At 44.3% G+C, this 23,691-nt stretch overlaps 1 protein-coding gene across 1 annotated transcript; it reads left to right on the top strand.

Annotated features, from left to right (window-relative positions):
* The first annotated feature begins 7,761 nt into the window (after positions 1 to 7,761).
* On the top strand, positions 7,762 to 18,990 carry LOC8041923. The gene is made up of 5 exons (XM_040217023.3): positions 7,762 to 7,894; positions 11,289 to 11,443; positions 17,507 to 17,580; positions 17,907 to 17,984; positions 18,866 to 18,990. The coding sequence occupies exons 1-5, from the start codon at positions 7,763 to 7,765 to the stop codon at positions 18,988 to 18,990; spliced, it is 564 nt and encodes a 187-aa protein (XP_040072957.1). The 5' UTR covers position 7,762.
* The last annotated feature ends 4,701 nt before the right edge of the window (positions 18,991 to 23,691 follow it).

Consider the following 23,691-nt stretch of genomic DNA (forward strand, 5'->3'; position numbering starts at 1 on the left):
GGGTGTTTCTTTTTTTTGAAACTAGAGAAATGAGCAAATCGCTTCGTTGTCCACTGTTGTAAACGGATGTCTCTCCACGGCTCCCCCCCCCCCCCCCCCCCCACCCCGCTGTGCACTTCTGCTGCACAAAGCAGGGGGGAAAGAGGAGGGAGGGGAGGAGGTTGTAACGCAGTCGTTCGTTCAAGCCTTGTGGGTGGTGGCACTATGAAAAAAAAAAAAGAAACAGGAGGATGAACGGAATTAGCTGGTAGCCGAAGGTTTTTTTCGCCTTCGAGAAGTAAGTTTTTTTTTTAAACTTCACTGTGACGGATGCTGGTTCCGTGCATCGATAAGCTAGTGCAGGATCTTGAGATAAGCTCGTGCAGGATTTCACCAGTTTCGGTCAAAAGTAACGAGTAATGAAATTTGACAGCCGATACCGTAAAAAAGTAACGGAAATATTTTACTCGTTAGTCATTCAGAATACTAATGAATACGTTACTGCGTTAGCGAAAAATGTAACGCGTTACCAGTAACGTCGTTACTAGTAACGCGTTACCTCCAACGCTGCGAAAGTCCAGTGCCGCAGATTGGGGTGAAAGAAACACAGCTTGCGAAAGGGCGCCAGAAGCAGAATTATCGGATCCTTGAACGTGCCGGATGTCGAGTGTAAATTCTGAGATGATTCTGAACTGTAAGATCTCACGGGCAGAACAGTCGGTGTGGTTGCCTCTGAAGGCAAAGATGAGAAGACTGTAATCGGTAAGTATGTGAAACGTGGTGCCTTCCAGGATGTGCCGGAGGTACTTCGCACTGATAAAAATAGCCAACGACTCTCGTTTAAATGTGCTATACCTAGACTCCGGCGGCTTCATCTTTTGCAAGAAGAATTCGGAAAGGGGGGGGGGGTGCTAGCCTCCTTTGGTGTACTGCTGTAGGACGGCGCCGAACGCGACGCTTGAGGCATCCGTCATCAAAAGAAGTAGGGGGTCGGCGCGGGGCTGAACGAGGACGGTAGCGTCGATCAGCGCTTTCTTGGCGAGCGAGAAAGCAGACGCCGCTGCGTCCGACCATTCTACCGTTGAGTTGGGTCATTGTTTGGTGCGTAGGAGATCGGTTAGAGGCTGGAGAAGGTGGGCACAGTCAGGTATAGTGTCTGTGGAAGTTCAGAAGGCCAAGGAATTCGCGGAGCTTCCGCAGTGACGTAGGCTGCGGAGAGTCACGCACCGCTTGCGCCTTGTCTTCTAATTGGGTGATGCCGTCTGATGTCCCACGATGAACAAGGAAGTCGATAGCCGAGACGTTGAATACGCACTTGCCTGTGTCCACGACGAGGCCGAAGGACCGGAGGCGCTCGAAGAGGAGCTGGAGGTGTTATTCCTTTTCCTGGGATGGATGAGCTTGCGATGAGCAGATTGTCGATTTGGGCGAACACGAAGTCCAGGCCTCGGGTTACTTCGTTGATGAAACGCTGGAACGTTTGAGGGGCGCTTCGCAACCCAAATGCCCAGATGGCATGCGCACGTACTCGTAGAAACCGAATGGCGTTATCATCGCAGCCTTGGGAATGTCGATAGGCTCTCATGGTATCTGATGGTAAACGCCTTAACCAAGTCGATCCTGGTGAAGATGGACTCGCCTGCCAGGTTCACGGCGAAGTCCTGGATTTGCGGCAAGAAGTACCGGGCCAGTACGTTTTAGGTGTTGAGCGCGCGGTAATCACCGCATGGTCGCCATCCACCAGCAGTGGCTTTGGGGACGAGGTGGAGGGTGACAACCAGTTGCTCGCAGAAGGGCGGATGATTCCCAGTTGCAGCATCTGGTCGCATTCACGGCAGGCGACGTTGAGTTGTTCGCTCGTGAGACGAGGAGGCCGCACGAATGTGGGAGGCCCTGTGGTGACAATGTGATGAGTGTCGGAGTGCCGAACCGGTTCGTCCGAGTTGGTAGTTCTCGTCAGCTCGAGAAACTTGGTTAGCAGTTTCTCGAACGTTGAACTTGGTGGCACAAGACGTACCTCCGAGACAACTAGGATGGTGTGATGCCATTGATTTAGGCGAGTTGTTGCGTCAACCAGGTGACGAGAATGCATGCCCTCGCTGAGGTTCAAGTAGCTGAGAAAATCGGCTCCCAGGATAGCCGTGCGAATGTCTGCGACGATAAACACCCAGCGAAATATCCGTCTTAGGGCCAAGGTTGATGGCCAGGAAGCGTTGACAGTGGGTGGTAATCGACAAACTGTTGACAGCTCGAAGTCGGGATGTTTGGGAGCCACTTGTCAGCTTGCGATGCTAGAAGAAGACTGACCTTTGCTCTGGTGTCCGCAAGAAACCGGTATCCAGCGACGCAAGCCACAACGTAAAACAAGCGGCTTTCTCGTTAAACGGGATCACCCGCCACTGCTAGTGTCCTGTGGTTGGGCTTCCCTGCCACGAACACGGCGGGGTGCACTTGTGGGCTGCTGGTCCAAGGTGTGATGATACCAGCAGTGGCCGCGGTCCGGTGCCGCAGGAGCTGGTAAATGGCGGCGGGAAACGTGTCTCCCACGAGAGGGGAACGCCGAGGAGCTGGCAGGCGCAAGTCGCGAATCGCCTTCACCAAACGTCTGAGTCGGGCCGCTATGTTATCGGAAGGCGCAGCAGCCTCAGTCGTCGCAAATGGTGATGCAGAGGTGGACATGTCGACCATGCTGAGTTTGGAGTACTCGACAACCCGGTCCGCCAAGTCAGTCAGGTGCTCCAGAGGCATGTCCTTAGCCGCTGCAAGGACGACGACCTTGCTGTTCGGCAAACGCTGCGAAAACAACTCCCAGAGCAGCGATGTGTCCGCGTCCTAAGTTGCGTCGCCCTGGAGTTGTCGCATGCGACGCAGCAGCTGCGAGGGTCGCTGATCACCGAGTTCCTCCATATTGAGGAGATGCTGAAGCCGACTGCGCTCCGACGCGGTCTTCCGAGAGAAACTGGGCGCCTTGAGATGGTCGTAGCCGTCGGGTGTAGGCGCGGCCGCGAGAATATCCTCGAGCTCGTTGGCGCCCTCGGCTGGTAGCGACGAGACCACGTGAAGATACCTTGTGGCATGTGATGTGACGCGGTGGAGTTGGAACTGCGCCTTCACTTGTGCGAACCAAACCTACGCATTCTTTTTCCAAAAATAGCGGCAGCTTCAGTCGGATTCCCGCTAGAGCTTTCGGTGGACTGGAATTTCTAGCAGCCCCCTCGTTGTCCGATAAAGGCATGATGAGATGTTGTGCTGAACCACGTAGATTCGCTCGTCCAGGGTAACCAAATAGTAGGTAGCTGTTCGTGTTCTTTTTTTTGACGACAAAAAAGAAAAGACGACCTGGGTCCTGGTGTAAATCAAACGGTTCCCGAAACGGGTTGCTGTCGCTTCCCCCTCGCCATCTCCCCCGCGTCCCTGTCCTTGGGCAACGCGCCGCTCTCGACTCGCCCGCGCGAATTTTGCTCGCTGCTTCGCTGCTCGGAGCCTGCGGGCCACTTGTCGCCGACCGGGCGGTCGCCGTCTCCGGGTGATGCCGGAGACCGTTACAAACGTAACGCAAGTTAAGAAATGTCTTAAAATACAAGATTGAAATGCAATCGCAAGAAATCAATATGTATTACGTCAGTTGGTGATTTGGCCTAGTTGCTAGTCATTGTATTTGATGGAAATTGGTAAAACAACGGGAGCAACGATAAAAAATACTGCCACAGCACAAATCTATACTCACAACTGTAAAATTTAATAGAAGAAATAACACAAAGAAAACAAACTTAGTGTCTTCAAACATTAAAACACATATGACCGCACCCGCGAACCAAACAACACGTCATAATAAAGATCTTGCACCCTTGCACTACATGACTAATTTCTTCCTGCAGGAATTACATATTTCTGTCTCACAATGCCAACGATGCTTCGCTGTCAAATGTTTGGCCATGACTGGAAATGTGAAAATCTTTTATAACCTCCCTTGTCACCCCGTCTCAGTGTTCCCCCAGAATAGGTCATGTAGTTTAGGGGTGAAAGATTCAAGATTATGACGTGTTTCTTTGTTGCCGGTTGTGTTTATGTGCGTTGTAATCTTCCAAGACGCTATGCATGTTTCCTTTATGCTATTTATTATCTTAAATCATACAGTTGCGATCCCAGCTTTTGTCCTGTCGTGAGTGTTTTTGTATCGCTGTCCCTGTTTTTGCGCCGTTTAGTTTTATCATGTACTATGCTAATTAAACCCTTTTTAGAAAACCATTCATTTTCACTCAAAACATTTAGGAAAAATCAAAATCCAGGGAGACTTACGCTTATTTTTATCACTAAGCATATGCATTGACGTAACTCAAGTTTGAAACGGAAAGAAATGATTCAACACATCGCAAACTTCGCACAATTTTATGTAGCAAATATTTGTGGAGAAAATGTTGCTTCCATGGGCACACAAATAATTAATATCCTTCCCTCCTGTATAATATGTATATTTTTTAAATTAAATTAAAACACGTTTTCACACAAAATAATTGAAGGGACACATTTTTTTTATTTGTTTCAGCAATTTTATAAGAGTTAAAACACGTTTTAAAATCTTTAATTAAAATTAAATCGAACATATAAGAAATCTTTTTTATTTGTGCAGCAATTTTACGAGGAAGCTGTATATGACTCGCAGGTGAGATTTTTTTCTGTCCGTTGACAGAAAAGCCACGCGCGCGCCTTATCGCCGTTTGCGCAAGCCTTATCATTTATGTGTGTTTTTACACTTGTTTGAATAAGAAAACCACACAAGTATCAAAACCACGTGACAGACGATAAGCACGTAGCGCTCTCCGCATGAGTTTCGTGGTAATAATTGCGGTTGCATAAGGTGCCGCGGCAATGGCAGAATACGACGTGTATAATGACGTCACTAGCCCCGCTAACATTGCGATGCACGCAGCGCTCCCCGCAAGCATTTCTTGGTAAAGATTGCGGCAGCATAAGCTTCCGCAGCAACGGAGCGTTCGAAGTTTTTCACATATAAAAACATTCTGGTGCCGTGCATTTACTTTTCTTTCATCAATAGTTTGGAATCGACCTTTAGTATATTTTACAAACATGAACTGCCCCTTGCGTCCCAAGCGACTTCTGGTTAAACCGTCTTTGCAAGCATGGTGAGCTTGCTTATGTCAAAAGTGCTAGAAAGCATAAATGCTACACGGTCAACAAAGTTGGACATTTAACGAGGGTATTCGGTTGTAGAATTTTACATCTTGAAGGAGGAAAGGTGGTTTACTGGAATACCTGAAACATTTTAAGAGATCTCGCACTTTTTCGTTGTTTTGGGTTTCACCTGGAGAGCTGGTGGTTAAACGTTTCATCTACACGTCAAGCAAACGTGCTAAGGCAGCCTTTGTTCATTCCGTTTATAAACCGGGAGTTATCTTGCACGTCAAAGACTGGAGCACCACCTGGTGGTGTTTGCCATAAAAAGGGTCTATAGTGCAGTAAGCAATCATTAAAGAACAGCTTCGCTGTCCAAACATCTTCACAGCATGGATTGGAGCCTCAATATTTTTTTCCCGAGACTCCCACAAACAGTTTATGTTTCAAAATGGAAACCTATAAAACAGTCTGCAATGAAGCAACTACTCTAGTTGTATTGTATGTCAATGATCAAGACGGAAGAGCACCCGAAGTACGGTTGTGGCATTTAAGAGAACCAACGCACTTTGTTAATTTCACCAAGGTGTCCTAGAGGGTGGGTAATATATCTTGTTTTAATTCAGTCGTACAAAGTAAAAGGGGATGGCATCAGATGTTTGTTGAAGATATTCCTTGGGTGAGCACCAATATGTTATGTTTGCACTTAGAAAAGGTGCAGTATTTCGTATGCTTACCTTTTTTAATATTCGCCTTTATGTTCACAAGTGAAAGTTGAAGGCCTTGATTTCCTTGCTTGGACAGCCTGGGCAAGTTTGTAGAGGTGAATTCGAATTCATCTACCATTACAAATATGTTCAGCGACCGCAAAATATCTGCTTTAAGACAAAGCTACAAGCATCATTTTCTCTAGTACGGGCGTAACAAGGATTGATAGAATATAAATGTGACAAAAGTGTTTTGTTCAACACGAGTTTATTTTAATCCAAGGTGGTTCAAATTTTGAGCGGCCCGTTCCAGGAATCATAGATCCCAAAATCATTTCTCGAAAGTCTCAATGACGGCTCGGGTGGTTTTATGCCCGTCATTTCTGAAAATGTTAATTTTGAAAGTCTTAAATAATTTCACTTCGTTTCACCCTGCATGCCTGATTGTTAATTAGCATGAACTTTGTAGTTCCCTTACCGACTGTCGGATTATATGTGCACCAGTGGATGCAAAGTACTTTGTCTCTAGTAGTGATCTATTTTCCACAAAATATAAATATAATCATTTTTAATTAGTGCAAATGATATAAGAGAGTACCGCACTTTCTTGTCACTGAGTACATTTTAAGTTGTACCACGCTTTTCTTACCACCGAAAACGTTTCAGCCTTCACCACATTTTTCGTGACACAGAGGTTGTTTGAACGTTAGGACCTCAATGCTTTTTCATATTTTATAATAAGAGGCCAATAAATTTCAACTTTTAGAAAATATTAATTGAGGTGATGGCGCCATGTTTTATAGAGCCGATTTTAATTTATTTTTACTTGTAACTGAAGAGTTAAAATAAATATATTTCACATATAAATTGTAATAAGCTCTAATAACATATGACCACGTCTTATGCAGACACATGTATGCACACCACCAAAGATGTTTAAACCAAATGTGTGGTGCTGCCTATTTATTTATAAATCCAGGATACGTAAAAGGCATATTAGATACTTCGGTAAGACGGCTATTCAGGTGGCTACTAAGCATGAGCAAGAACAGGGGTGAAATTATAACATTGTGAAAACATATGGAATGACACGTGCTGGAGAACATTATTAGGTAGAGCGGCACAAAGCTTAGCAGTAATAAAAATAGACATTATTTGTTCACTAAGTTTCGAACACTAGTCGACGCTTTAATCGCTAAACTAAAATATCTGTGTGAATGGTAATGAAGGAAAACAATTTTTGCGTTTTATGATTACTTTAGGACTTTGAAACAGTTGCAGTCACAATTGCCAATAGGGTGCCGAATGCTCAGGTCTCGAATATTTATGCAAAAATAGAAACAATCATACTTCGAAATTTCTAGAATGCAGCTTTTCAAAATTCGGGGCCTCTCAGATGAAATTGTATAGTATCTTTTGTAAGAAATAATGTTAATAAAAAAACTACAAGCGGAAAACCAAGGGAAAGACAAATGTTGCGAAGTAAAATTTCCGGTGGGACTCGAGAATATTTTGCTGTTTAGGTATCCTGTGTGCTTCATGTTTTTGAAATGAGCGAAATTGCAATATCCGCTCATACGTGGTTCCATTGTAATAACATTGAAGAACCAAACTTTATTAACAAAAATACAAGGGGAAAATCAAGGGAATGCAAAATGTTCCCAAGCAAAATTTCCGGCGGGACTAGACAATATTTTCTGGTTCGGGTTTCCTGTGTGATCCATGTTTTTGAACTGAGCGAAATTGCAATATCCGCTATCACGCGGCTTCGATTAATGAAATGTTAGCGCCCACGTGTTGTTCGTGCTTCGAAATAAATAATAATATAAAGTGTACACGTGCGAAGGTTATATGTTATAGAGGTTATAGAAGTTACAATATAAAACCCAGCTGGGAATGCGCTCTCGCAATCAAACCAGTCTTACAAAGCTAAATTGCCAGTCATGAAGTCTACCTCAATCATCGCACTGGCATTGTCTGCCGTGACTGGACTGGTCTGCCTGACGTTTTGCAGTGGAAGTCAATCATGGCCAGAGCTCAATCCTGACCTTCAGCAGTACCAGGATTTAACAAAGGTCAGTATAAGTAGATTGCAGTGCAACAAGGAATGAATTGTGCAATTATACTGTAGTGTATTTTCATATATTTTCTGAAACCTTTGTCGTCAAAGCCCTATAATGCATGCGATGTACGATTTAAAAGAAAGCTGGAGAGGTTCCTGGAAAAAAAAGAGACCTTGGACGTGAAATCTATTGTATTTTTGTACTGTGAATTTGAATATTACAAGCATTTGACCTGAACGTTTCTATAGACAAGAGAAAAACCGAAAACAAAACACTGGGTGGGACCTTATACAAGTATTGGCGGTAACACGTTATGAGTAACGACGTTACCGTTAACGCGTTACTTTCTTCGCTAGCGTTGTAACTTACTCTACCTTTTCAAAACTGTAACAAGTAATGCACTTACGTTACTTATTCTGAATAACGTGTAACTTAGTTTCGTTTCTCGTTGCATATCTTTCCGAACACTCAAAAGAATCACTTAAATTTCTTTCATGTTTCTAGAGGAGAAGCCATAGAAATTTTGCGTTTTTTCTTCTTTTTTGCTTTTTTTCTATAAATATCTAGGTGGAACCGTAAAAAAACGTAAGTTAAGGTTTCTGAATGGACATATTGATTCTTGAAATATGGTGCGTATGCATACCTGTAACGTCAAAGAATAAAACGTGTTATTTCATAATTTTAAAAAAGTAAAGCAAGCGTAACGTGCGTTACTTATTAAGAGTAACGGTAACGGGCTCCTTTAATTTTCAAGGAACGTTGGTTGGTAACGCGGTCCTTTTATTTGCAAGTAACGAGTAACGTATTTCCTTACATTTTTTCGGCAACTCCTTCACACTGCATCATACCCTGAGGTTTCAGCTGCCTTGCGCGGGCCGCGTGTCAGGGAACGAGAGCAGTGTTTTTGACTTCGGATGTAAGGCCTAAATATTCACTGACAGGTGAATGCTCGCCAATATTTTTATTTGTAAAAGAAATATGAGAGCCCAACTACCCAGAACACAATTTGCGGCTCGAAATTCGTTCTCTTTATGCCCTAAAACCGAGAACTGGCCGGTTTGAGTCGACTCACCTTCTTCTCCGAGATCACGTGCCGTTCTCTTTGGTTTAGAGACAACCGCCAAATTTATTCAAAGTCGTGGGTCATCCAAGGCCCAAACTCAATATTAAAAATAGAAAAAAATATGACACCCATTTTTTGTTACTTCTAAAAAGCTGCCAATACGTTGACTGAAAGAGAAAAAGTTGCACAGAGAAGCGGAAGCGCTCTGTGCATTTTTTTTGCGTAATTCTCAACATGGCGTCGTGTCGCGGGAGTCATGGGCTGGACGGCTGAACTATGGTGCCTGGAACGCGTCTCCGACTGGTGTGTTTACCGGGTTCAAAAAAGTGGTCCCTCGATTTCCGCCTGATGACGTCATAGAAGTGTCATGTTGTCGCCTGTTGTGACCCTGGCGGCGCCCCAACAGTTGTGGTATAAGTGGCAGACGCCTGTTCTGCTGCAGGTCGCTTTCCACTGTGACAGTTCACGGAAGCTGGAGCAGCCGGAAGTTGGGACGCCTAAAGGGACGCCGTGACGAAAGCGACACTCGCGTTCGCTCGTGCTTTTCGCCAGCATTTCTACGGCCAACCGCCAGGATCGCGACAGGCAACATCATAACACTCGCGCTATTTGTCGCCACATTGGGACCACTTTTGATGTATGGGCGGGATAGGACGCTAAACACACGAGTCGAAGACGCGATCCAGGCACCATAGCTGAACGAAGCATACTAAGCGATGGCGGCGGACAACAGGCGCGGGACTGTCGTTCGCGGTACCGGCGAATATGTCTAGCTTCGAAATCTAAATCTTTTATTAATTAAACGTTAATAATTTATTACGTACGACACGCCCGATCACCAAGCTGATTCATACGAAGTTGTGGGAAAGTCGTCGCCCCTTCTAATGGCTGAAGACATTGCTCGTCTTGCGAACACGAATTGGTAAGAACTTGAAAAACGCGCAAACACCCAGCACCAAGTACTTGACTTTTCTGTTTTTCGTGGGGCTTGCGACGAGCGCGTTTTTCGTCTGCTTTGAACTTTAGAGAAGGTCTGAAATTCCGATGCTCCATATAAAAGGTGCAGCAAACATCAGCGCCTGCACGTAGCAATCTAAACTTTTCGTCAAAGGTGTATTTCACAGGTGGTTTAGCCTGTAATATTACAAGGCGCGGCTACCTTTCACTATAAAATAGTGCCAGAACACTTGCCACGGTCAACGGCGGACGGCGACGCAGACGACCGAGTCGAGTGGCGGAGCACGTTTGGTGCACGTATTGAGAAATGGCGTCTCGGGAGCAGAGTCGGAAGTTGTGAACGACCAGCCAAAGAAAGCAGACGACACGCAGACGAAATCTGTCGGAAGCAAGAGCGCCGTCGTTAGGTAGCCGCGTTTTATTTTATTTTTATTATTTCAAGTTTTGCTATCATTGTCCGCATTTATTTTTCAACCAAGGGTACATTACAAAAATATTAGGTTAATTTGAACAGACCATGGTCGTCGCGGGCAGTCCCTATTTTTTTAGAAAGCCCGGAACAAGGAGGCAGCGCCATCTATAAATACGTGCGTCAGACGCGCCCCGCCGCTCGACCCGGTTGTCTGTGTTCCGCCGTTGAAACAGGCAAGTTTTTTGGCTCTATTATTTGCCGAAAAGGAGTTACACCTTGTAATTTTTCAAGGTAATACCCATTTCCGAAACACAGCTTTGATGAAAAGTCTGGATTGCTACGTGCAGGCGCCGATTTTTACGTTCCATGTTAAATCGAGCCTCGGCATTTTAGACACCCAATAGAATGTAACAACTTCAATTTTGAAACTCATCTTCATCAATAATCTCAATTACAAATAGAAAATGTGCATATACGATTCCAAATTAGAAGGATTTTTAAAATTTCTTTAAGGAATAAAAAACGAACAGCTGCGGGTGGCAAGAAAAGAACACTTGCGATCCCTAATAAAATAATAATGCTTGAGGAGAAAATGCAAAATAAAAGGTACCGTACTTTGCATCAATTGCCTTTAGTTAATCAGTATTTTTTTTTGTGATGCAAGCTACACTGACCTTCCAGCCAGAAAAAGTTGATACACTGGTTTGAGGTGTCATCCTGAGTGCCTTGAGTACAAGAAGGAATATTAGAGATTGTTGAACTAATTTGCATTAAAATCACAAGAAGCAGACCAAGTGACAATAACTTAGAACCACGCACCGCTTTATATGTTAAGTTGTAATGTATTATTATACTATTTTTAAAAGTAAGACTTGTATATGTACTCGTTGTCGTTTCTTTCTAGAGTATAAATGGTTGAATGCTTTCGTTGATTTTAAGCTTGACAAAATCGCTTCAACTTATTTCCGATCCAGTGCTTTCCGCTTCAAGAGAGTTGGCACACAATCTACAGAAATTATGAGTCTGACCCAGCCTTTGGTGGAACAACCAAGTGTGTCAAATACACGGAAAACGGACCACCCGTAAATGGCGCCTATCCTCTTCGTTTTGATTTCGGAAGCCAGTCTGCGTAAGTAAAACATATTACTACGATGTATTTCGTTTGAACAAGCAGCAAGATTGTTACAACCATCATATCTTATCTTGTGAAGCTGGGCAAGATTAAAGAAAGTGAACGAGGCACGCAGAAACTATCTCAAAGTAATTTTTAGGTTGCTTGAAAATATGGAGCTCTTTGTAGGGGGTCCCTGTCTGATAGTCCTTGCTTTAGCATTTGGTGGCTGTGTTTTTTTTAGTAAATTAAAGCATCTACCTAACTTTCAGGTTGCATAAAGTAGCAAGGGCTGATTCATTCAAGATGCTAACATATTTAAAACAAAAGTGGATAGTTTCACGATGGCGAGTTTGAGACACATTTAGATATAACATTGAAATATGCGAAGCAATAAAATAAGAATAATTGACGTCATTTAGAAACATATTTGAAAACGAATATCTTTACTTGCAATTTAATGCTAACGGAAATACAGTTATAGAGGAATGGACATAGAATTTCGAAACAATAATATTGAAAGTGTGTAAAAAAATTTAAATATCCGACTTATTTAGAAATAAAAGCTTGCCAGCGACCTATATTTTCAAAGTTTTAAGGTACACACAGAAAAAAAATTCGAGGAGAAACCATTAATTTTTTTTATAGAACACATTAACCATATCTCATACATCTCAATGTCTAGTTTACTTTCACATATTTAAAACAGTTCATATGTACGTGCGAACAACCCTTTTTATGTTAAAATTGTCTTAAAGGAATCTGTATTTTGAGCGAAATGCTCAGATCCACTACCGTGATTCCCTTTTATTCTCTGTTTGGCTCGTTATATCTCTCTAACTAGAATCACCAACGACTATGTATATTTTGCTTCTACCTGTCTAAATTTTGCTTATGTACACTTGCGAACTCTTTTAGTATATTGTAAACGTGTTTAAGCGTCTTTTGCACTTACCCTCAGAAAACACAATGGTAGGAATGTCTTTGAGGGTAATGAACGTGAACAACGTTTCGGGGAGTGAAAAACTTCTAGAAAGCAATAGACCGATATCACCAGCCAGTTTCACTAGGCGACCGCTACCGCAATGCATCGAGGGAACTTTAGTCTTTCTGCACGTGCGAAAACCTCGCTGGAGCTTTGCGCGTGTGGAGCATGAGAGGCACGAGCCCTCGCATGCACGGATGTCTGCCTGCTGTGAACTAAAGTTATGGCGGCGTCACGCATGCGCCGAACGCTTAGTGAGATCGGCCTATTGAGTGGGAAAACTGATTTGATGCATACATCCCGTGACATCAGTTTCCCTGCCGTATTTTGTGGGGGAAGTGAATTTGTGTTTATGTCTATGACGTCAAACTACGTGACGTCAGCTTTGACACTGAATTTAGCAGGGAAACGTGCTTGGTGCAAAAATCACGTTACATCGAATTCTCCGCCAAATTAACCGAAGGAACAGGATGGGTGTATAGGTCACTTGATGCCTGGTCACATGACGTAAAATTTTTCGCTATATTTAGCGGAAGAACCGAATTGGTGTGGTGACGTGAAATCAGGCAACCTGACATCAATTTCCCGCTAAAGTTAGAGTGGAAATGAAATTTATGTATAGGTCACGTGACTTTAACTTTACCCGTTAAATCTAGCGGCGAAACTAAATTAGTTTATAGTTCACGTGACGCCAGTTAAAGTGACTTCAGTTTCCTCGACAACTTTAAACAGAAAACTAAATTGGTATGTAAGTTTCGTGACACGTCTCGGGACATCAAACTTCCGCTAAGTTTAGCGAGGAAAGTGAATTGGTGTTTAGGTTACGTAACGTCAATTTCTCCCGGTAAATTTAGCGGGAAATGTATGGACACATGGGCGAAAAGTCAAACGGACGGACAGGTGAAGTTTTGGAATTTGGGTCTGAGGAGGCTTTATTGCAAAGCATATCATGCTTTAAAAAAACGTAACAGTTGAAGATATACCTCTTTTTTGGTTGAAACGGAAGCCATCTAAAATACTTGTTTATTTAATGCATCCTATCAAACACTAACCAAAATTAATTATAAAGCAAAATATGCAAGGTGTTCCTAAAACTTTCCGACTGTTAAAAAAAAAAAAAAAAACGAAGAATCGGGGAAGCCACGTTAATGCTGTTTAAGCAGGGAAGTTAGCACAACGGGACATAATATAGGGGTTATTCGTCACAATCAATCGGTCGGTTAACTAATATACGTTGATTAGGTTTTTAATTATTGAATGATAATCACATGTTTCCTATTAGGAGCTTGCTGGCGTCATCGAAAACGCACAACTTGTAAGTTTGGAAAGACTTGGAGCGTGTGCGAAGCCGCGACGATATCTTAATATTACCACTCAAGCAACATGCGAAACACTGATGAAGTGAAAAGACACGGTGCAGTTACTCTGTCTCTGATCCGCATTTTCGCCTCACCAGCCTTGCGCCTATTCCAGAAGTGGTAACTAGCTAGCGAACTATCGCGCTCCCCACGCGTTCGAAGTTTTTTCTAAATTTACTGATATAGTGGATTTCAATGACGCCCCGCAAGTTTTTTGTGTAAAACAATATATTGTCACGAATGATAAGGTGACGAAACAAAGAAAAACTGAGGAAATTGAAACGTTTAATGGGGCGAACTTGTGCCCAAAACCAAAAAGGAAAGAGAGGATAACAACAGAGTGTCGTGGGCGCCGAAGTCGGCGTAACAGCAGGATCGACCGTTGGGGCGAGACTGACTGCGCTTCGGCACGCGGAGCCCCTTTTGTACACGCGTGGGATTCTGGAACAATCGGCGTAGAAGGTTCGGCGCGTAGAAACTTGGAACCTCGAACAAGCAACAGAATTCTCGAATTCACCAGAACACGAAATTGCAAAAATAAATAAAAGACACGTCGCTCCCGGGAATCGAGCCCTGGCTCTTCGCGTGAGAGGCAAGTACGATAGCCGTGAGGCCACGGCCGCGCTGCCTACTTGGCCAGCTGCGCGCGCGGTATTACTCCCTCCCCCCCCCCCCCCCCCCCCTTCCTTTAAAAGGTGCATTGCCCCGATGCAACACAAAATGAAACAAAGCAAAAAAATAAAAAATAGCGGCAAACTAAAGAGCCATTTGGAACACACATGGTCCACAGTGCTATTGAGCATAGTATGACTTCAGGTACACAACGTGGACGACTTTAGGTCGTGGTGGGCGGCGTGATGATGTTTTTTTTCCGTCGGGCATCACCTTGTAGTTCGGATCTCCAAGTCGACGAAGTTCCTTGTAGGGTCCGGAATACCGTTTCAGGAGTTTTTCGCTGAGACGACGGCGGCAAATCGGTGTCCAGACCCACACCCTGTCTCCGGCCTGGAAGTGGACGTCCCGACGACGAAGGTTGTAGCGGCCAGTGTCGACACGTTGTTGGGCTTTAATCCGAAGTCAGGCGAACTGATGGACTCCTTCTGCCCGTTGGGCAACCACCTGGGCGTCGTCGCGTCCGTCGACAGTCGGTTTGTGGGATAGCATCGCGTCCAGCATTGTCGTTACTCTGCGACCTTGACCCAGTTGAAAGGGTGCCACCCCGGTGGTCTCTTGTACCACCGTGTTGTAAGCAAATGTGATGTACGGCAACACCTCGTCCCATGTGTTGTGCTACACGTCGACGTACATAGAGATAATGTCGGCGATGGTCTTGTTGAGTCGTCAGCACGTTGGTCTGTGGGTGGTAGGCCGTGGTGCGACGATGGCTGGTGTGGCTGAGACGAAGGATTGCTTGCGTCAGCTGGACCATGAACGATGATCCGCGGTCTGAGATCAGAACTTCGGCAGAGCATCGATGGACTGGATGAAAAACTTGGCGACTTCGACAGCAGTCCCTGAAGGAAGGGCTTTCGTTTCGGAATACAGCGTGAAATAATCTGTGGCGACGAATATCCTGCGGTTTCCCGACGTTGACGCCGAAAAAAGGCCAACTAGAGCCATTCCGATCTGCTGGAAGGGTACAGTTGGCGGAAGAATCGCCTGCGAGAAACCGGCCGGCCTCGTCGGAGGTTTCTCGCGTCGCAGGCACTCTTGGCATGATCGTATGTATAGGTATATGGTTTTGGGGAGCTTGGGCCAGTAATACGTTTCACGAATACAGGCCAGCGTCCGACTGTAACCAAGGTATCCGGACGCCGGTTCGTCGTGGCAGGCTTGAAAGATCTCCTCTAGAAGGTCGGTCGGGATTACTAGCAGCCACGGCGACTTGTCACCGAAATTCTCTTTGTAGAGAACACCTTGTCGAATAGCGAAAGTCGGCAGGGCTCGTGAGAAAACACGTGGCATGCTACTCCCGCGCCCTTCTAGGTGCTCTATTAGTTCGCGCAGCTGGGGATCGTCTCGTTGACGTCGTGCCATGTAGTCGGTGTTCACTGCGCCTAGGGAGCACTGGTCATCGTCGTCGCTGCTGCCGGAAGATGTTTCGACGGGGGCTCTGGACAGGCAGTCGGCGCCGCTGTGCTTGCGGCCTGACTTGTAGACCGCATTCATGTTGAACTCTTGTAGTCGGAGACTCCATCGAGCGAGGCATCCTGACGGGTCCTTGAGGCTCGCAAGCCAGCAGAGCGAGTTGTGGTTCGTGACTACACGGAACGGGCTTCCGTACAAGTGCGAACTAAACTTCGTGATGGCCCGGACGACCGCAAGGCATTCTTTCTCAGTCGTGGAGTAATTTTTTTCCGCTTGGACAGTGTCCGACTTGCTTAGGTGATGACTCGCTCGGTGCCTTCTTGCACTTTAACCAGTATTGCGCCAAGCCCTGGCACCTACACGGCAGCTGGATCCCAGGGCACAAATGCAGACAGGTGTGATTCAGCAGAGCACGAAATTAAACCTCATTACAGGGCGGTTTAACGTGACGCTCTTTTCTTCCGGCTCGGAATTTTAAAACCCGTCTGAATGTGCCCATCGTCAATCGCAGTTACGTTCCATTGAACTAATAGCGGTAGCGGTTCTTCTTAATGTAAGCGTGTTCGGCTATGTTCACTCAATGAACCACTCAGTATTTATCTGTTACAATCTGCAAAAAAAAAAAAAAAAAAAAAATCTGACCCTTGGGGTGAAAACCGGAGAAGTTGGAAAAGGATTATTGCTGGACATCGATGGTCCATAGAAAGAAACTCCAACAAGAAACCGACTGAAGAGGAGAGAAAGGAAGCAGACAAAAGGTCACGCGTGTTCGTTTTGTAGCGATGAGTTGAAGTTGCTGGAGCGCGTGAAACTTTATTTTTATACAATGCGCGATTCCGGTGTTTTCCTGGATGTAAACGATAAAATAATTAGACACATACATTTTTGCTTCTTCTTTCTGGATATCAAGGCGTCGCCAGTGACATGGGCCCATCGGGACCATCAATGTCCGCCTCTATGCCCCGCTGTTTCTTGAGCGGCCCGAGTTCACGGGACATTTCCCTCTAGATTATTATATTAACTCTATGGTCGGCGCTCGGGGAAGCGGTCTTCCTTCGTAGGGCCATTGATTGTAAGCCGATCCCGGAGGGAGTATAACCCCTCGGACGGCGCTCGGAGAGGCGCGAGACCACATCGGCGCTGAAATGCTACAATATATTTCTTATTTATCGTCGTAAAATCAGTCGTTTGTGCCCATCGATAAGTTTCGCCAAAAAAAAAAAAAATCTAGCGCGCGTTTCGATCTGCACTTGTTTCTACTTCTGATTGAATACGCTCGCGTTCTGTCTTGGCATGTGTTCCGTTCGGTTTCTTGCGTATCGTTCAGTAATATAAGCTTACTTCATTTTTAAATATTCTTTGTTTGATTGATTGTGGGACTAACAAAGAGATGTGTTCATTGTCACAGTTGTGATTAATTCCTTTAATTGTTGTACATCAAAATAAATAAGTTACATTCAATACTCGGATTTCATTTCACTAGCCACGGCACGTAGACGTTTTCACACCTCAAACTTGCGGCCGTGTCGTGCACACCGCCCAAAAGTTAGATCAAATACAGTAGCTTTAGAAACTAAAGCAAAGTGTAGATTTTTGTCGTTGTTTTTTTTTTTTCGTTCTTATATTTTTTTTCCCACACCTTTTACCCAGTACGGCAAGCGGGAGCCTTGAGTCGTCTCCCGGATACACGGGCAAAAATATCTTGAACCTTACTCCTACAGGTGGTAAGTGTTACTGACACGTCCCCATCCAGAGTTGGACCAAATTATTTTAAATTAATTTTTTTCTAATTGAGCCAATCTAAAGTTAAATAAGTTTGTTTACTTAACATCTAACACTGCGTGGATAACAAAAATACTTTTATACATAAGCAATTGAACTTTTTGAAATATCTGATCTATAAAGACATAAAAGAGCAGTCAGTAGTTTAGAAAAAAAAAAGATACACTTTTTATCTTCTGACGTTTTATACATTTTTTATGGATATAAGAGAGTAAAATGCCAGATAACTCCCACTGAACTGATGCAATGTTTGCTTACATATTTGCAGGAAGTACCACGGTGGAGGTATACGCCGCATATGTGGAGTGCGCGCAGTGCGTCGTATTTAGGAACACCTACGTCAGCGGTAAGAAAATATCAAAGAGTGTAACTTGACTGTTTAAAGTTCCCACAGTTGATATATGGGAAGAAGCTGGACAGCTGCTGTTTTGTTTCTTCAAATTTGTGGCTTAGTGCTAGCTTTTATGTTTGTTTCTCTAAGGTTTCGCTATTTGTGGTAGTTTAAAAATTATAAAATCCATACGCACAGCACCGGTAAAAAGTAAAGCACCCTGCTGAAAAACCAGTGAAAGATTTAAAGATTAAAAATAAAGTGTTGGGTGCTATTTTTAGCTCTCAATCTCCTAAATAGTGACAGTCGGGTTACGAGTTTCAGGTTTGCTTGAACCTCTTCATTTCTTAATTTTCCTCTTAGAAACTTGTGATTACTTCATCCCTTTGAAACACGATTATAGGCCGCCAAATCTTTTTTTTTCTTGTCTGTTTTGGTCCTATTGTAATTTAGAGCCCGGGAGAAATGTATGGCAGAGTAATTTTTTTTTCTAGATGCATGAGTCTGGTATCCTTAATCCAATAGCAGCCCAATACACAGCAATGAGAAATTATAGGAATGGCACAGGTGAGACAGCCCATTGACGTCTGTCACAAATGCAGACATCATGGTACAAAGAGGCAAGACATGAGAGACGTCTATCACAAGCTCGATAGCGATATAACATGCTCCTTCCGTTTGAATCAATGCCATCAGGGAAAAGAAGCAGGGGGACGTTGTTGAGTTCTGTATTATTTAGGATTGTGCGTCAGCCTTTGAAACTCATAAATTATGTAATCCATGCAACCCTGTCCTAAATTGTAATCAGTGCCAGACGCTACAATCGTTTTGTAGGCCCCGTTTACTAGATAAATGTACTGATGGCCGCAGTTATCTAACCTTCCTTAATCTTGCAGATGCAGCCTGTACTCTACTTGTGCCTGAATCTGAATTGAACAAGAACATAACCTGCTGTGATTTTATTTTTGACCTTCTTTGCGGCACAACGCAGAAGTACTACATCTACGATGCGAGTTGCTAGTTGTGCAAGCTAAGCTTACTACTCTCGTCAGACGAGCGTGTAGGGAAACCTTTACTGGGAAAATAAATACTTCGTGGTGGTTGTGTGGGATTACAGTGTTTGTCGTATTTCAATATATGACTTTATAAAGCTAAGTGTCCTTTGTATCCGCATTAACATTGTCACGGAAGAAGCGTATACCTGACTGGTTGACGGTTATGTAAAGGTGAATAATATGAATTACGGGAAACAACAAGTTCGAGCTCAAGTAAATCTTAAAGGGGACTAACTCTCTACCAGTGTTGAGGAGTTGCCACTCCGGAGTTGGAATGACTCCGGAATCATTCCGCATTTTCGCGACCACGGAATGGAATAGGAATGGAATGGCGACAACGTTGAGGGGAATGGAATGGGAATTGAATTAGATGCCTTTTTCCCAGAATGGGATGGGAATGGAATGGGCCCGGTTCTTTATATTTTTTTTACTTTTTTATTATTTATATATATATATATATATATATATAATTTCTTTTTTTGGAGGGGAGGGGGGGGGGGGGTTACGTTCAGCTATACCGACCCAGTCAGCGAGTCAGTTGTTCAGAAATAAAATGGATACAAAAAACAAGCGTCAAAGCAAAGAGCAGAGGAAAGAGAAGGGGATGGGGGGGGGCGGTTCGGCGGTGGCGCCTTTGACGGACGCGTTGGCGACGGGCTTCACTGGTGTTACACGAGAGCGAAATAAGAAACCAAGCACCAAGCAAAAGAAACGAAGGGTGCGGCACAGGAAAAAACCGCCATGCACGGCTCCTTATCGTCCTTCTTTTCTTTCTTTTTTTTGCGACGGCATGGAGAAAGCACGCGCGCGCAAAGTCTGAGATCTAGGAGCGGGGGGTGACTCACAACTCGCAGAGCTCTGATAACTCTTTGACTACCGCGTCACCAAAAGATGATCAGTTATTGTTTTCTTATAGTTCGAGGAAGGTTGTTCATAAGGTGGCCAATCCTGCTTCCTTCCACGTTCATTCGCGCGCACTCCTTTGAAGTGAGAAATCTGGGTTTGCTTCGGAATTAAAACAAAGCAAGATTCATTTCTCTCTTTTCTTGCGCTTTGCTCCGACGCTTGTGTCTTATACTGCATTTTTATGTGTAAGGCCGCCTCTTACTTGGTCTTAGTTTCGATGCTTGTTTTCTGTGTTATATTTTTGACATTCAGGTGGGTTAGGGGTACAAGCAAGCAAGCTAGCGGATTCCCGTTCATTTCCTTTGACTTTAGTCTCTGCATACTTTGTTTCACCTTGCGATGGACATCTGCGGACGCTACGAGTCACCCCAGGCAATCCAGCACCACGAGCTTAGTAAAACCAGTGCTTTTTTTAGGCCTTTAGCATTTTTTGCAATTGTCTATGCGTTTGATAATATCAGCTTTCAAGTGCTTATGCCGGCAACATTACAAGGTTGGGCAGTATCGTATTTCAGCAGTACATTTCGTATCTGTATTTCTCTATCGCAATACATTTGGTCACCAGTATCTCTATTGCTGTATCAAGTACATGTAGAATGTTTCTTTTTATCGCGATACAATCAGGATTAAATGTATTTCGTTACATATCTTGAGAAATACTCCCCCCCCCAAAAAAAAAAAAAATAAATAAAACAACAACAACCAAAACAAAGCAAAATACAAGTCCGGATGCATTTGTTTTTTGTTGCTTTTTTTGTTTTTGCGGGCATTAGGGTCAAGGAGATATTAGTGCCATTTGCTATGCTGAGCAAGGTTCCTTCCGATATTACAAATTATTTTTCTCTTCTGAGAAACGTAGCGTTGTCGGAATTTGAAACAGGTAGCGTGCAAGGAGTTGAGTCGGAGCATCTTCTACCGCAGGTCCCTAGGTACGGATTTCATGAGTCATTGTTTACTGGCATTCAATGCCCGCTTCTAGTTAGAGTCTTGAGAAATAGGAAATCAAAGGAAGTCTTGCTTGACCTGTGGCCGAGTAGCTGAGTCACAGTCCGCTGCAACACGAGTCTGGCGGTAATTGACTTGAAACAGTAGGATGACTGAAGCAGTGAAATTCAACACATATCCGAATGCGTCTGCGCCTGCAATACTGCACTGCTCAAGGGTACGTCATCAGTCGACGTGAACGCGACCCGCTGCTTTGGTAATCCGATAACCAGGAAGGAGGCTAGACTTGGCCCCGCTGTGCCGACCCAGACTTCGTACAGACTTCGCCTACACTTCGTATAACACTCCGCCCTGAATCTGTGCTGAGGTGCAGAGGAGTCGAATAGAGACACTTCGTCTGCTACGGGAGTATCGACAGCATCGTCCGCTACGTAATTCAAAATGCCATTTCGCGTCCTGGAATAAAACTCCGGTTCAGTGCAGTGGCTGCGGGACTTCGCGGAGGTTCGTCGCACTGCCGGCAGGGGAAGGCCGGAGCTGGAACACGGGTAACGTTCTCTCCGCAAACACATAACAGCAAACAGCAACAAAAACAACAACAACAACAACATACCGTGTCCTTCCGGTCGCACTGAAGTACGCGTTTTCTGAGAGGTCCACCGAAACCGCAAGTTTTTACATTACTTTTGCCTCTGACCGCAGCCTCGACACACGATTTTGACTCGTTTTCCATCGGAGAGCATTTTCCGCCATCGGTGGATCAACTTTTTGTCGCTTTCGCAACGTCTGTTAGCTCCGATGTTCGTTGAAGAATTTCGCGGTACGACGCGGTTTTAGACCCTCGACGAAGAAGAGTACACATTCATCACGATCTTGCGCCTGACGCCCAAACGTGTCTTTCTTATATTGCGCTGTCGGTGGTAATTAAAAAAACAAAAAAACAAAGAGATGTCAAGCAACTTGGCGAGGAAAGCTTCGATCTTGAAGCCTAAAATTCAACCGTTGAGAACACACACACACAAAAAAAAAGAAATACGGAAAAAAACTTGTAGTAGTTGGATCAGTATTGCCAGCAGGTAGGCGTTTTTCGTCGAATCATATTAATTGCTATCATATGAAGAATGAGGAACGTCATTTAATTTATTTGTTTTTGATAATTAGTTCTTAGCAGGACACAACCGGAAAATTGTGCATTGTTTTCACTCAAACCAAGTATTTCTAAAATTGTATTTTGCGAACTACTTCGTGATGCGTACGAACGCTCTTTTCCAAGTGGTGAACCGTCCACCAGCCTTTGGCTGCGCTTTGATCTAACGTGAAACGAAGTATGGCCAGCCCGCGGAGACGTGGTCTCTGCTGAGCTCATCTTGGAAAAGAAACATATCTGTGTGAAAGGAAGGCGTCCATAATTAGCTATCTGGTGAATTTTCAAAATTTACCAAGAAACATGTTGGGAGGAGAACTCAAGCGCCTCATGTCCTGTTTCCTATAGGAAATAATATAAGTGAATAACTGAGGCAAGGCAACAAAGAACGCAATAGTTGTATTTATTTTGATTCAAGTTTTTCATTATGCAACCCCCTTGTACAAAACAAGCCCTACGATATTAGCTACGTCAAAAGTTCCAGCTTATAGTCATATAGGTTCGGTCGTTAGTTGTTTATTTTTGCTTAAAATCGGCAGACAATTCTGGCCATCTGTTTTTCACCAAGTTTGTTTTAATCTGTATTTATTTTAAACACCTCCGCGGTTTGGGGCATTTTCAGCGCTTCTCATCTTGTAACTTGAGTGTCACTGGGAATATTTGAACGAAGTATATAATGCAGCCTAAGTATCGCTGCTAACAAGAGCAACACGGACCCCAGCGCGTTCTCCCCGCACGCCGAAAGTCTCAAGCTTCCGTCCGACCACGGCGACGTGTCTTTTCGGAACCAAGGGCCCCCTCCTATTTCGGCTCTCCATCTTCCAAGACGGCGGCTCGATTCCTTTCCCCTGCGGTAGATCGGGGCCTCCCAGGCGTCTCTTTCGTCTCCCCTCTTCATCTCCGGAGATGTTCGCTCGAGCAATACGCAGACTCGTTTGAGCGAACCCCCGTTTCGTTCCTCACAAGTATACACGGTGTCCCCCAGCGATTTGGAACTGTATGTTAGCAGACGTCTTTCCAAAGCCCCAGTATTTTTATAGAAACTAATGATTTAATTAATTAAATATAATTAGGTACCTTTTTAAATATTGAGTCAAGGGAGAAGGTGTCAATTGGAAAGTTGCAGAGTCCTGAGAAACACCCGTTGGAGGGCGTTGGTTGTGTGCGTGCTTGCGGACATTTCGGTGCGTGCGGACACCGAAACGTCCGCACATGCACGCATACAAGAAATCATAGTTTTGATCGAAACCTTCAAGGTGTGTCGATGAAATGAAAGCTGTCTCATTATGACGAAACGATTTGTTGATGGAACGTTGCGGGGTGGACGGACGAATCTTTGGATGAAGCGTCGTTTGATGCACAGCGTGATTGCCCCCGAATCCGTTTACTGGATACAGTGTTGTACAGAACGGCGTTCCAAGGAACGGCGTTCCTGGAACGCGTAACTTTTAGGAGGAACGGTGGAACGCTGCCGTTCCATTTCGCATCAGTGTAACTGGAACGGGAACTCGTTACATTTTTACTGAAACGAAAAAAGGAACCGCGTTCCTTTTTTTTTCTTACAGTGGGGTAATTTTTATTTTATTTCTAAAAGTGGAATTCTAAAAGTGTACTAACAATAGTGTTACTAAGAACAGGATCTGGTCCAGGTTTTGGTTACTTATCTTAGAGA

Source organism: Ixodes scapularis, unplaced genomic scaffold (assembly GCF_016920785.2).
Source record: "Ixodes scapularis isolate PalLabHiFi unplaced genomic scaffold, ASM1692078v2 PGA_scaffold2__306_contigs__length_199485367, whole genome shotgun sequence".
NCBI lineage: Eukaryota > Metazoa > Arthropoda > Arachnida > Ixodida > Ixodidae > Ixodes > Ixodes scapularis.